Source organism: Oncorhynchus nerka, linkage group LG4, assembly GCF_034236695.1.
Source record: "Oncorhynchus nerka isolate Pitt River linkage group LG4, Oner_Uvic_2.0, whole genome shotgun sequence".
Classification (NCBI taxonomy): domain Eukaryota; kingdom Metazoa; phylum Chordata; class Actinopteri; order Salmoniformes; family Salmonidae; genus Oncorhynchus; species Oncorhynchus nerka.
In genome coordinates this window covers 42,931,628-42,946,285 of record NC_088399.1, presented here as the reverse complement: position 1 = coordinate 42,946,285, position 14,658 = coordinate 42,931,628, and the positions used below count along the sequence as shown (strand labels likewise).

Sequence of the window (14,658 nt, the reverse complement as noted above, 5' to 3'; positions counted from 1 at the left end):
GAGCTCTGTCAGTGACCATTGGGTTCCTGGTCACCTCCCTGACCAAGGCCCTTCTCCTCCGATTGCGCAGTTTGGCCAGGCGTCCAGCTCTAGGAAGAGTCTTGGTGGCTCCAAACTGCTTCCATTTAAGAATGATGGAGGCCACTGTGTTCTTGGGGACCTTCAATGCTGCAGACATTTTTTGGTACCATTCCCCAGATCTGTGCCTCGATACAATTCTGTCTCGGATCTCTATGGGCAATTCCTTCGACCTCATGGCTTGGTTTTTGCTCTGACATGAACGGACAACTGTGGGACCTTATATAGACTGGTGTGTGCCTTTCCAAATCATGTCCAATCAATTGAATTGACCACAGGTGGACTCCAATCAAGTTGTAGAAACATCTCAAGGATGATCAATGGAAACAGGATGCACCTGTGTTCAATTTCGAGTCTCATAGCAGAGGGTCGGAATACTTATGTAAATAAGGCATTTCTGTTTTTTATTTGAAAATGTCTAAAAACCTGTTTTCGCTTTCTCATTATAGGGTATTGTGTGTAGATTGATGGATTTTTAAAAATGTAATCAATTTTATAATAAGGCTGTAACGTAACAAAATTTGGAAAATGCACTGTACGTTAACCTAATATGATCCATTATTGCTAATGACTGAGGAACAACCACATGGATGTGATAGAAGAAAGAAAGTTAAACTAATCATGTAATGGAATAATGCAAAAAAGTAGGCTACAAATTTAAGGGAACTAACACTAAAGTGACAGTTATAAATGTATGTGAGTATTACTGGCGGTGGCTACTGATAGTGGCTAATATATAATATGATAGGCTACAAATAGGAAACAGAGAAAGTTGGGGTATTTGATTAAAACATCGAGAGTGCACAAAGGTTAAATTTGTTGCGACATTGCGCACATTGTTGCCCTGTGACCAGTAGGCTACCCATCTGGGTTACGTCTCCAAATTGAATCCCTGCAAGCTAAAAAAGCCATACAATCAAAATTCTGCATAACGTCACAGCATTTATACTTCACTCTGTGTAAGGGGCAGACATACCGGTCATGTTGATATGGGTTTCAGTTCACTGCCATATGACTAGTTTCACATTAAATCTCTCCGCATTTGTCAATCATCTCTCTGTTATTTGCATGAAGAAAAGATGGAGGAAAAGAAGACTCAGATCAGGCTGCCTTTTGAGATTCCGTAGGCAAGCGAGTAAACTCCCACTGCCATCAATACTACTTGCTAACATGCAACCATTGGAAAATAAAATAGATGACCTAGGATTATGATTATCCTACCAACGGGACATTAAGAACTGTAATATCTTATGTGTCACCGAGTCGTGGCTAAACGATGACATAGTTAATATAGAGCTGGAGGGATTTTCAATGCACCGGCAGAACAGAGAAGCTACGTCTGGTAAGACCAGGGGTGGGGGTGTGGGTCTTTATGTCAATAACAGCTGGTGCGCAATGTCTAATATCAAAGAAGTCTCGAGGTATTGCTCGCCTGTGGTCGAGTACCTTATGATAAGCTGTAGACCACATCATCTACCAACAGAGTTCTCATCTATATTATTCGTAGCCATCTATTTACCACCACAAACCAATGCTGGCACTAAGACCACACTCAACGAGCTGTATAAGGCCATAAGCAAACAAGAAAATACTCACCCAGAAGCGCTGCTCCTAGTGGCAAGGGACTTTAATGCAGGCAAACTTAAATCAGTTTTACCACATTTTTACCAGCATGTCACATGTGCAACCAGAGAGAGAGAAAAAAGACCACCTTTACTCCACACACAGAGACGCATACAAAGCTCTCCCCCGCCCTCCATTTGGCAAATCTGACCATAATTATATCCTCATGATTCCTGCTTACAAGCAAAAACTAAAGCAGGAAGTACCAGTGACTCGCTCAATACGGAAGTGGTCAGATGACATGGATGCTGCGCTACAGGACTGTTTTGCTAGCACAGGCCGGAATATGTTCCGGGACTCATCCAATGGCATTGAGGAGTATACCACCTCAGTCACCGGCTTCATCAATAAGTGCATCGACAACGTCGTCCCACAGTGAACGTATAAACATATCCCAACCAGAAGCCATGGATTACAGGCAACAGCTGCATCAAGCTAAAGGCTAGAGCTGCTGCTTTCAAGGAGCGGGACACTAATCCCGCTATGCCCTCAGACGAAACATCAAACAAGCAAAGTGTCAATACAGGATTAAGTTTGAATCCTACTACACCGCCTCTGATGCTCGTTAGATGTGGCAGGGCTTGAAAACTATTACGGACTACAAAGGGAAACCCAGACGTGAGCTGCCCAGTGACGCAAGCATACCAGACGAGCTAAATGCCTTTTATGCTCGCTTCGAGGCAAGCAACACTGAAGCATGCACGAGCGCACCACAGTCTGGATGACTGTGTGATAACGCACTCCGTAGACGATGTGAGCAAGACCTTTAAACAGGTTAACATTCACAAAATTGTGGGGTCAGATGATTACCAGGAAGTGTACTCAAAACATGCGCTGACCAACTGACAAGTGTCTTCACTGACATTTTCAACCTCTCCTTGAATGAGTCTGTAATACCTACATGTTTCAAGCAGACCACCATAGTCCCTGTGCCCAAGGAAGCGAAGGTAACCTGCCTAAATGATTACCTCCCCGTAGCACTCACGTCGGTAGCCATGCAGTGCTTTGAAGGCTGGTCATAGCTCACATCAACACCCTCCTCCCAGATACCATAGACACACTCCAATTCGCATACTGCCCCAACAGAGAATGCTGTTCATTGACTACAGCTCAAGGTTCAACACCATTAATGCCCACGAAGCTCATCACTAAGCTAAGGACCCTGGGACTAAACACCTCCCTCTGCAACTGGATCCTGGCTTTCCTGACAGGCTGCCCCCTGGTGGTAAGGGTAGGCAACAACATGTCTGCCACGTTGATCCTCAACACCGGGGCCCCTCAGGGTTGTGTACTTAGTCACCTCCTGTACTCCCTGTTCACCCACGACTGCGTGGCCAAACACGACATGCCAGGACAACAACCTCTGCCTTAATGTGAGCAAGACAAAGGAGCTGATGGTGGACTACAGGAAAAGGCGGGCCGAACAGGTGCTACAGAGGGTAGTGCGTAAGGCCCAGTACATCACTGAGGCCAAGCTTCCTGCAATCCAGGACCTATATAATAGGCGGTGTCAGAGGAAAGCCCATAAAATTGTCAGAGAATCCAGTCCCCCAAGTCATAGACTGTTTTCTCTGGAGTGCCAAGTCTAGGAACAAAAGGCTCCTTTACCAGCTTCATCCCCAAGCCATAAGACTGCTGAACTATTAATCAAATGGCCACTGGACTATTTCATTGCCCCCCCCCCCCCCCAATTTGTTTTGTACACTGCTGCTACTCGCTGTTTATTATCTATGCATGGTCACTTCACCCTTACCTACATGAACAAATGACCTCTAACCTGTACCCCTGCACACTGACTCGGTATCCCCTGTATGTAGCCTCGTTATTACTATGTTACTTGTTATTATTTTGTAGTTTAGTTTATTTTGTAAATATTTTCTTAACTCTTCATGAACTGCACTGTTGGTTAAGGGCTTGTAAGTACGCATTTCACTGTAAGGTCTACACTTGTTGTATTCGGCGCATGTGACAAAGTTTGATTTGTAGATACACCTCCATTTCTGCAATCTCCACCCCAAACTAATACCTGTTGGGCACATTCGATTCCCCTTGCTTAAGATCAAGGTCAGAATGTGTGCAGAGAGGAAAGTGCATGAAAATAGAAAGAAGTTCCATTTACATGCGTGTATCTGGTCTGAATTTACCCCGTAGAGAATAATACAAACTTTCCTGTAGAACTTTGTTAGAGGTGATGGATAATCTCTGACCTCACAGTGCTCTCTGTATAGTGACTGGAGAGCTTTGATGTCGTCTGGGCCGATGTTCTCCACGTTGGTCTCTCCCAGGTCCAGCTCCACAAAGTCTGGCAGCGCCCGGGATGCGTCTGTCAGGGAGAGACGCATAGAAATCAGACAAGGCCAACCACAACTCACGTTATGAATCCAGTTTAAAGCAGAGGAACACAGGGGTAGATATTTAACAAGGAAATACTGAAGGCTGAGAAAATCCTATCAGTGGTTCATTGCAGAATATAACCTGACAGGGGAACCCTTACAGCACTCAGCGGAGGAGCACTTTCATGAAGTGGTATCAAAACGTATTAATAACAAGGGAACATCAAACAGTAGCAATCTATTGATGCTGAAAGTCACTTAGTCAGTCTAAACACACAGAAATATACACACCGCTCACTCACCCAGGTACTGCTGGTGGTGCTGGCTCTGTGCAATGACGGTCTGCTCCGCTGCACTGGGGGTGTGCTGGCCACCGCCTGAGAAGTTCTCCCCAGACACACCATCAACCTTCTGCACCGGCTTAAACCTACAACGACAATGCCTCAGTCAGTACTGTTTGTATATGTACACTGAGTATACCAAGCATTAGGAACACCTTCCTAACATTGAGTTGAGCACCCTTTTCCCCTCAGAACAGCCTCAATTCGTCGGGGCATGGACTCCACAAGGTGTCAAAAGCGTTCAACAGGGATGCTGGCCCGTGTTGACTCCAATTTGTTTATTGTTTTATTTCACCTTTATTTAACCAGGTAGGCCAGTTGAGAACAAGTTCTCATTTACAACTGCGACACATTGTTACGTTACAGCCTTATTCTAAAATGCATTAAAAAAATATTTAAAAATCCTCAATCTACACACAATACCCCATAACAAAAAAGCGAAAAACTGTTTTTTAATAAACTGAAATACCTTATTTACATAACTATTCAGACCCTTTGCTATGAGACTCGAAATTGAGCTCAGGTGCATCCTGTTTCCATTGATTATCCTTGAGATGGTTCTACAACTTGATTGGAGTCCACATGTGGTAAATTCAATTGATTGGACATGATTTGGAAAGGCACACACCTGTCTATTTAATGTCCCATAGTCGACAGTGCATGTTAGAGCAAAAACCAAGCCATGAGGTTGAAGGAATTGTCTGTAGAGCACCGAGACAGGATTGTGTCGAGGCACAGATCTGGGGAAGGGTACCAAAAAATGTCTGTAGCATTGAAGGTTCCCAAGAACACAGTGGCCTCAATCATTCTTAAATGGAAGACGTTTGGAACCACCAAGACTCTTCCTAGAGCTGGACGCCCGACCAAACTGAGCAATCGGGGGAGAAGGGCCTTAGTTAGGCAGGTGACCAAGAACCCGATGGTCACTCTGACAGAGCTCCAGAGTCCCTCTGTGGAGATGGGAGAACCATCCAGAAGGACAACCATCTTTTCAGCACTCCACCAATCAGGCCTTTGTGGTAGAGTTGCCAAACAGAAGCCACTCCTCAGTAAAAAGGCACATGACAGCCCGCTTGGAGTTTGCCAAAAGGAACCTACAAGACTAACCATGAGAAACATGATTCTCTGGTCTGATGAAATGCCAATTAGCTTTGGTCTTGTCTGGAGGAAACCTGGCACCATCCCTATGGTGAAGCATGGTGGTGGCAGCATCATTCTGTGATGCTTTTCAGCGGCAGGAACTGGGAGACGAGTCAGGGTCGAGGGAAAGATGAACAGAGCACAGAGAGAGAAAGAGAGATCCTTGATGAAAACCTGCTCCAGAGCACTCAGGACAACAATCCTAAGCACACAGCTAAGACAATGCAGGAGTGGCTTCGGGATAAGTTTCTGAATGTCCTTGAGTGGCCCAGCCAGAGCCCAGACTTGAACCCGATCGAACATTACTGGAGACTTGCATTGAAGCTCCCCATCCAACCTGACAGAGCTTGAGAGGATCTACAGAGAAGAATGGGAGAAACTCCCCAAATACAGGTGTGCCAAGCTTGTAGTGTCATAGCCAAGAACACTCGAGGCTGTAATCGCTGCCAAAGGTGCTTCAACAAGGTAATGAGTAAAAGGTCTGAATACTTACTGAAATGTGTTATTTCAGTTTTTGTCTTTTTATATACATTTGCAAACATTTCTAAAAACCTGTTTTTGCTTTGTCATTATTGGTTAATGTGTGTAGATTGTTGAGGGAAAAAAACAATTTGATCAATTTTAGAGTAAAGCTGTAACGTAACAAAATGTGGAAAAGGTAAAGGGGTCTGAATACTTTCTGAATGCACGTATTGTACCTCTGTTTCTGTTGGACAGGCTGCTGTCTGAGGGCCATGTACTGCATGTCCTCCTGCAGTCTGTTGAGAGGAGAGTCCGGCTTCAGCCGGATCCCATAGTAGTGGTACTTTGAGTTCCCTCTGCAACACACACACACACACACACACACACACACACACACACACACACACACACACACAGCTAAAAGTTCTCAGTGTTTCCCCTATATTAATTTAGCAGTCCAAAAATATTTAAATGTGTTTATTACATTTTTTAAACATGCTGTAATACCAAACAGGAAATCATAATGAAGACAACCAAGGAAAAAGGAAAGGACAAGACTAAACTGAAGGCGTCTGAGGAGAGTTAGGGAGAGCAAAACTGGGGGACTTGAGATGCAGTGACAGGATAGAGAAGGAGAGGAGGGGGTGCAAGGTGCAGAGGGAGTTATCAGAACGTGTCTGTCCTGTCAGTAGCTCACCTTGTGCCGAGGCGTCGCGTGCGTAGCCCCATGAAGATGGAGCGGATGAGCTTGCCGAAGGAAGCGGCGTTGACCGGGTCCAATTTCTGCTCCTGGCAGTGGCGCAAGTAGTGGTTGTAGAGGGTGGAGCGAGGCAGACTCACCCCCTCCGCAGTCTCATAGTTATCCAGTAGCCATTGCAGCTGTGGGGGAGAAAAGATATTCTGTCAATTACACACATGTATGTCATTACACCTCTCTGTAATCCACAGCAGATGCATGTTTCACCCCCCACTTGTCTGTAAATACTAACACCCCCTTCCCTAACTTTAAAAGCACAATTAACTAAAGCAGCGAAAAATAAAAATTGGAGCACAGGAAGAACCCCCACCACCATAGAAAGAAAGAGAGGGAGATGCAAAGGGAGAGTTCTGGAGGTACTAGAGAGTGAGAACAGCTATAGAGGGCAGGCAGGCGAGGCGTTTAGAGTGGCGACTTACATGGCTGTTGAGCAGCGAGCTTCTCTGACTGGATAAACCTTCAGTCTTTTGGAGCGTCTCAATCGCCATTTCAATCTGATAGACCAAGGAGCAAAAAATAGAAGGAAAAACAAAAACAACAAAGGAAAAGGTTGCACTAGAATACTGACACAGTACTGACACACATAGAAAATCAGAAAAATCCAGAACAGCTCCGAAAGCAAGCGTCACCCAAACTAGTGCCAAAAGCCCAGCATAGCAAAGTCAGTTTAAACTTAAATTCACCTGTCTTTTGAATTACATTTCCCATTGTCTTAATGAAGCAGAGTGCTAACAGAAAGTCAAGAGGCACATAGCCTAGTGGTTAGAGCGTTGGGCCACTAACCGAAAGGTTGCTGGATCAAATCCCGGAACTGACAAGGTAACAAACAACCTGTTGTTCTGCCCCTGAACAATGTAATTAACCCACTGTTCCCCGGTATGGCCGTCATTGTAAATAAGAATTTGTTCTTAACCGACTTGCCTAGTTAAATAAAGGTTACATAAATAAACAAGCGCCACAGTAATCAGAAGCTGTGAAACTACCATTTTCAGCCACCAGAGGAGAGCACAGACCCACTGAGGGAGACCTCACTGCGCATGTTGGAGCAGAACCATTTTTTAAAGTCCTTTCAAAGTGTTGTATTATAGTTCAAAAAAAATTGTCAGACTTGTGACTCCATGTCGACTGCACGAACTTTACAAAAATGATGTGATCAAAGGTCATGCAGTTTTTGATGAAGTCGCTGCAGTTGCTTCTCACTTGCATTGTGGGAGGCACTATGTGTCAACCAATCATTAGGTTGTTTTTGTTGGACCCGTCTCAAAATACACATCTGCCAAGTAAAATAGTCGGTTTACATGACAGTACGATACATTGTGGCTGGTTCCATCAGATAACCTGGCACACGGTAACCCTTTGCCCTATGCTAACCTCACCAGATGACAGTGATGATTTCCTGGAACAGATTCTACATCAGCCAATTACAAATGTTGACATAGATTGAGGTGAACAAACGCTTTTCCATAACAGCGTCCTTAACAAAGTCAAGCACTCGTGTTATCACAGATGGCAGTATTGCAGTAATAGTGTTAAGTTATTTTAAAGAACCCACATTTGCAAGCATCCTCACTAGAGGAAAGTTTGATGTTTATCGTTCGACAGTACACATGTCAATCAACTGATCAACACACCCTACTGCACGCTGTAGGCCTACTAATAAGGTGGTAACAAGGTCATTCCGTGCTTTCAGGGTGTCTTCATTGTCATAGTGACAACTGCTAATAATCCCATTGAAAAATAACTTTAAAAAACGGTATTTAAATGTATTAACTCAACAGCACTCGTTTTACATCGCCAGCACATATTTTACAGCATGTCTCTGCTTGCCTCGTAGCTCAAGTGTTTCTCCTTGATTGTGTAAGGCGTGGATAGAAAGACGAGCTGATCAACTTCTCTCTTCGACGATTCATATTTCGTCTTACTGCTAGCTTAGCACAGAACATGACAACCCAGGAACAAACCTTCCCCCATGCAGGTCAACTATTCCATAGGGCAGCCTCAGCTTCCAGGCCTGTGAGGTGAAAGCCTAGTAGAGGATACCCATAGCGATTACGCCCTCGTCTGGCGAGGAGACACTTTCTACGAATGTAACCTACAACTTGTCGTTTACCTTACATTTGATGCAAATGACAAAAATGAAATGGTATGTTCTGTTAGTCATTCCAATCACGTGTTTTCACCAGAGAAGCTTTTCCCCAAACAGCCTATTACAAGCACATTTATAACAAAACAACCTAAAATCACTCACTTCACATGGCTTGGAGGGGTGCCACAAATGTAAAACCACATATTAGGCCTACACTAATTGTGGTAGTGTGTTGTGCTGGCAAAACCTTGTAAATGAAGATTACGGATATATTTTATGAGGAGTTTCTTGTTAGAGTCCCTCTTCCAGACGACACATAAGCTACTGGCAGTGCTACATAAATAATATTTGCTATATTACATAGACGTGTAGGCTATACTTACATGTACAATGTTTTATATGCGTTTTTATAATCATCTACTTTGTCACATATGCGTTATTTGACTTGAGGACCAACAATGGAGCGATTTTTCCTCTATTTTTTATTTTTTAACCTTTATTTAACCAGGCAAGTCAGTTAAGAACACATTCTTATTTTCAATGACGGCCTGGGAACAGTGGGTTAACTGCCTGTTCAGGGGCAGAACGACAGATTTGTACCTTGTCAGCTCGGGGGTTTGAACTCGCAACCTTCCGGTTACTAGTCCACCGCTCTAACCACTAGGCTACGCTGCCGTCTCTGGGCTTACTGCCTTAGTGGATCACGCCACAAATAAATGATAGCAGTAAGGGTAAATTACAGCTACATAATATATACACACAAAACTATGTGGAGACCCCTTGAAATGTGTGTATTGCTGACATGTGTATATTAGAACAAGACAGGTGTATAAAATTGAGCACACAGCCATGCAATCTCCTTAGGCAACATTGGCAGTAGAATGACCGTACTGAAGAGCTCAGTGATTTTCAACGTGGCACCATCATAGGATGCCACCTTTCCAACAAGTCCGTTTGTAAAATTGCTACCTTGCTAGAGCTTCCCCAGTCAACTGTAAGTGCTGTGAAATGTCTAGGAGCAAAAACAGGTCAGCTGCGAAGTGGTAGGCCACACAAGCTCAAAGAATGGGACCGCCGAGTGCTGAAGTGCGTAAAAATCGTTTGTCCTCAGTTGCAACTCACTACCGAGTTCCAAACTGCCTCTGGAAGCAATGTCAGCAAAATAACTGTTCATCTGGAGCTTCCTGAAATGTGTTTCCCTGGCCGAGCAGCCACACACAAGCCTAAGATCACCATGCGCAATGCCAAGTGTCAGCTGGAGTGCTGTAAAGCTCGCCGCCATTGGACTCTGGAGCAGTGGAAACGCGTTCTCAGGAGTGATGAATCACGCTTCACCATCTGGCAGTCCGACGGACGAATCTGGGTTTGGCGGATGCCAGGAGAACGCTACCTGCCACAATGCATAGTGCCAACTGTAAAGTTTGGTGGACGAGGAATAATGGTCTGGGGCTGTTTTTCACGGTTTGGGCTAGGCCCCTTAGTTCCCCGTTTCAGCATGACAATGCCCCCATGCACAAAGCGAGGTCCATACATAAATGGTTTGTCGAGATCGGTGAGGAAAAACTTGACTGGCATGCACAGACGTTTACCTCAACTCCATCGAACACCTTTGGGATGAATTGGAACACCGACTGCGAGCCAGGCCTAATCGCACAAGATCAGTGCCCGACCTCACGAACGCTCTTGTTGCTGAATGGAAGCAAGTCCCCGCAGCAATGTTCCAACATCTAGTGGAATGCCTTCCCAGAAGAGTGGAGGCTGTTGTTACAGCAAAGGTCGGGACTGACTCCATATTAATACCCATGATTTTAGAATGAGATGTTTGACGAGCAGCTGTCCACATACTTTTGGTCATGTAGAGTATTTGACAAGACCTCGAGCGTCAGAGATTTTATTTATTTATTTTTTACAATTTGCGAATATACAACGTACATGTTGTACAATCCTCTTACATCTTTATTTATGTGAAAGAACATGAATGTGTGTCAAATATATGCGAAAACGTGAACATTTTGTCTATCGTTAGTACTAATAGCTAGTAGTCTAGTCAAGGATGCCTCGATGCAATATTGGCACAAAACATTTTGTTACAGACCAATGGAACAAAAGTGAATCTTGAATTTTAAGGTTTAAAATATCCCTCTGGTGGCCAGGGTTGATTTTAAGAAATGCCATTGGTTGGTGGATATAAAGTCTAAGGTCTTTGACAGGAAATAATCACAGTCATCTGGTGAGGTTAGCATAGGGCTAACGTGTGCCAGATTATTTGATGGGACTAGCTACAATGTAGCGTTGTATCAAAATCAACGATTTTAACTGGCTGATGAACAGTTTTAGACTGAGAAATTGTTTACATTTAAACTGTTTCTAATGTTCGCAAGTATGGCCCCGTTTTCAGTTTGTGAGTGTGTGATATGGGGGTATAAAGTTGTGACATTTATACAGAAAAGCGTTTAGAAATAACAGCAGCTTTGTTGACACTGCCATGTTGGTCTGAGCCTTGCTGTTGGAAAACCCCTACAGTGCCCTACTTTCGGCTGTCGAAGATGCAACTCCTGACTTCACTCGCCGACTTCCCCCTACGGTAGTCTTCGTTACGCTTACTGCTCAAAACACACCCATTGTGTTTTGTCTTAAAAGCTTCATGACACAGTAAAGCAGTACTAACAAATATGATTTCATATTTATTTTAATCTTTAGTTAAAACACAGCACGAGAGGAAATTCCTAGCTGAGAAGACCACTGGACAGGACAGAGCGAGACTGGACTAAATAACACATTCTCAGACACTGACATAAAGTAGCTAAGTGGTACTATAGTTACTCAAGAAAGGCTTCAGATATGCATTATGACAGGCAGGAGAGAGTGGCCTGACAGACAGACAGACAGACAGACTGACAGGACGAGAAGAGTAAGTAAAGGGGGCCGTACACTCACAGTGGACGGGGAGGCTCGGGTAGTCTGGGTGGCTGGGTGGGGGGCAGAGTTGTCCATGGAGTTGCCCCCGATGAGGTAGGCTCCAGAGCTGCTGATGATCTGCCCCCCGGCCAGACCCATGGTCAGACCCCCGTTCCCCCCTCCATTGTTGGCCATGCCATGGGACGACACCACTGTAGACACCTCGGACGAGCTGCCCTGCGTGTCAAAGTAGCTCCCTCCACTGTTCTGGCTGTACACCTGGGGCTCGGAGTACGAGTACGTCCGTCTGGGCAAAAACAATGGAGGGAAAAGTTAGGAATTTCCCCCCCCCCCAGGAGTGATAGGTCAGGATAATTTCCTTTTACATAAAGGAAAGTTTGAATGGTGCTAGAGTACCTATTTGATGTGAATTAGCGGTGCCATTCTGAGCCTTCACGGGAAGGCAATATTCCTGTGTTAATGAAAGTGGAGTTTCCATAGTTACACAAATCACCTGAGGAGTCGCCGTGCCGACAGAGATTTGTGTGATTGTCGTTTTCCTCTGCAGTGACTCAGACCATTACCTTGGCCTCTGATATAATGACACCCTTCAGTGCCTTGACACAACAGGTGTTGTGGACCAGAAACATATTCTCTCTCTCAGACCTTTATATACATTCCCCTACATATAAATTTGGGACAGTGATGCTAAAACTTTAAAATGTGGCTCTATACTCCATTTTGGATATGAGATCAAATGTTTCATATGAAGTGATAGTACAGCATGTCACCTTTTACTTGAGGATATTTTCATACATATCTGTTTCACCGCTAAGAAATGAATGCACTTTATGCATATTAAATAGGAGTGCATATTCAATATGGGAAATGCATATTCAATAGGAGTGTGCGCATGCATTGAGATATTGAGCTTGATTTGGCTGCTTTCATGGGGCTACAATCGGCATATTTTGCATTATGGTTTGCACAAAAAAGTACTAGGGTAGTAAATTCATGTTAGCTTCAGCTGTACGCTAGCAAGAAAAGTTAGCCTACAAAACTGGAAGCTAACAGTTTCTTCTTGCATTGTAAAGCATTCTAGCCTGTAACAGACATAGTTTTGCAAACAGTAATTAACAGTTTCAACATTGTGTTGAAACTGTGTGTTAGCTTCCATGCAGCATGAGTGGGAAGCTAACGTTACGCAGCCCAGACTCCCAGTGAGTGTAGTGGTTCAGGCTAGAGCTAGCAATGAGTAATTGGAGCAGGCACAGTGCACTCGGCGCTACAAAAGAGACATGGACTCGCTGATAAAAAGACTTGATCCTCTCTCAATCAGTAGAGGAAGTGAGACACATTTGACAGAAGTGCTGAAAGAAACAAACATTTGAGTACCAAAATGTTTTTCATGTTCTAGTATCAAAAAAGGTACCGAAGTTTCGGTATACCATGCAGAAATAATTTGGCCCCATATTCCCAGCACGCAATGACTACATCAAGCTTGTGACTACAAATTTGTTGGATTCATTTGGGTTATGTTTTGGATTATGTTATGCCAAATAGAAATGAATGGTAAATAATGTATTGTGTCATATGTGATAATAATGCCTCTAACTTTTTCGCTCATTGGTCACGATTCATTCGTGATTATCCGTAATGGTAGCATCCACATTAATGTAGACGTGTTCAGAAATATATTATATAATGATTGACAATAAAAGTGACTCCAAAATGAGACAATACGTTATTTACCATTAATTTCTATTGGGTACAACATAATCCGAAACACAACAAACAAACTGCAAAGTTTGTAGAGTAGCAAGCTTGACGCAGTGTTTGTGTGCTAGGAATATGGGACCAAATACTAAACTTGACAAAATGAAATGCATTATAAGTGAATTTGTCCACATACTTTACAATTGGGGCCAAGATACATAAAGTGCTTTAATTTCTAAACGGTGAAACAGATATGTAATAAAAATACCCTCAAATAAAAAGGTGACATTCTGTACTCTCTTGTATATAATCCAAAGAACAGAAATCAGACAGCGCTCCGGCAAATAAACTTAAATTGACATATTTTTAGTGCAGTAATAAAAACGTCAATTTAAGTTTATTTACCAGAATGCTGTCCTATTTCTGTTCTCCTGCCTCATGAAACATTTGATCTCAAATCCAAAGCCAAATTAAAAGCGTCACTGTCCAAATCAATCTGTAAAGGAGTGTATAAAACATATGCCGAAACTCTGGAGAAATACCAGGTTATGGAGGAAAGTTTAGGGCACCGGAATGACTCGTTGACAAATCATCTGAACGGTAAGAAATAACTCCTGCCCCTTTCTCATCTACTCTTATGGTGTGTAGTGACAAGCAGCTGGTACTAACACACTGTTAACAGACTCAAATAGTAAGTGGGTGTGTGCTCAGCTCACTTCTTCTGTCCTGATTATTAGCCAGGCCTTGCCCCTCCATCAGAGACTGCTGTCGGTCGATTTGTGACTGTGTGTCACTCACTATGGGACAGCCCCAGCCTGTGGAGTGTGTACATAACCTTGTCCCCCGAGCCAAGGAGTGCGCAGCACTTATTCATACTCCTGGTCATCTCCAGGTGACTGCACACAATCACACAGTACTTCACTGTGCTGTTACTTACGCCCTCCGCACCCGCCATGTGTGTGTGGCAGAAGTACTGCTGTGAAGTGACTTTAGCTGTTGCCGTTGACTACAGAGAAGACGATAAAGCCACTGTATAGTGCCACTGCAGAGTGAGTGACAAAGGCAGCGGTGGTTGAGCAACACTAAACACTCACATGGTTCCGTTGGTGTAGACGCCACTGTTCTCCTCCACATACTGCACCTGTGCTGGGTATATATGCTGAACCTGTTGAACAGTCTGGGTCTGCAACAGTAGGGCAACAAGTTAGAAACGACACAGAAATC

At 43.9% G+C, this 14,658-nt stretch overlaps 1 protein-coding gene across 5 annotated transcripts in view; it reads right to left on the bottom strand.

Annotated features, from left to right (window-relative positions):
* Positions 1-14,658, bottom strand: part of rfx3 (regulatory factor X, 3 (influences HLA class II expression)) — a 59,728-nt gene that overhangs the window by 15,554 nt on the left and 29,516 nt on the right. Inside the window, exons 3-9 of one of the 5 annotated variants that reach the window (XM_029654990.2) lie at positions 14,529-14,617; positions 11,752-12,025; positions 7,154-7,228; positions 6,675-6,856; positions 6,214-6,333; positions 4,337-4,461; positions 3,909-4,024 (exon numbers count right to left, since the gene is read on the bottom strand). In XM_029654990.2, coding sequence (XP_029510850.1) covers positions 3,909-4,024; positions 4,337-4,461; positions 6,214-6,333; positions 6,675-6,856; positions 7,154-7,228; positions 11,752-12,025; positions 14,529-14,617 — 981 coding nt within the window. Of the gene's footprint in view, positions 1-3,908; positions 4,025-4,336; positions 4,462-6,213; positions 6,334-6,674; positions 6,857-7,153; positions 7,229-11,751; positions 14,618-14,658 lie in introns of those variants that run through there. The other 4 variants (XM_029654995.2, XM_029655002.2, XM_029655008.2 and 1 more) reach the window with 4 other exon arrangements.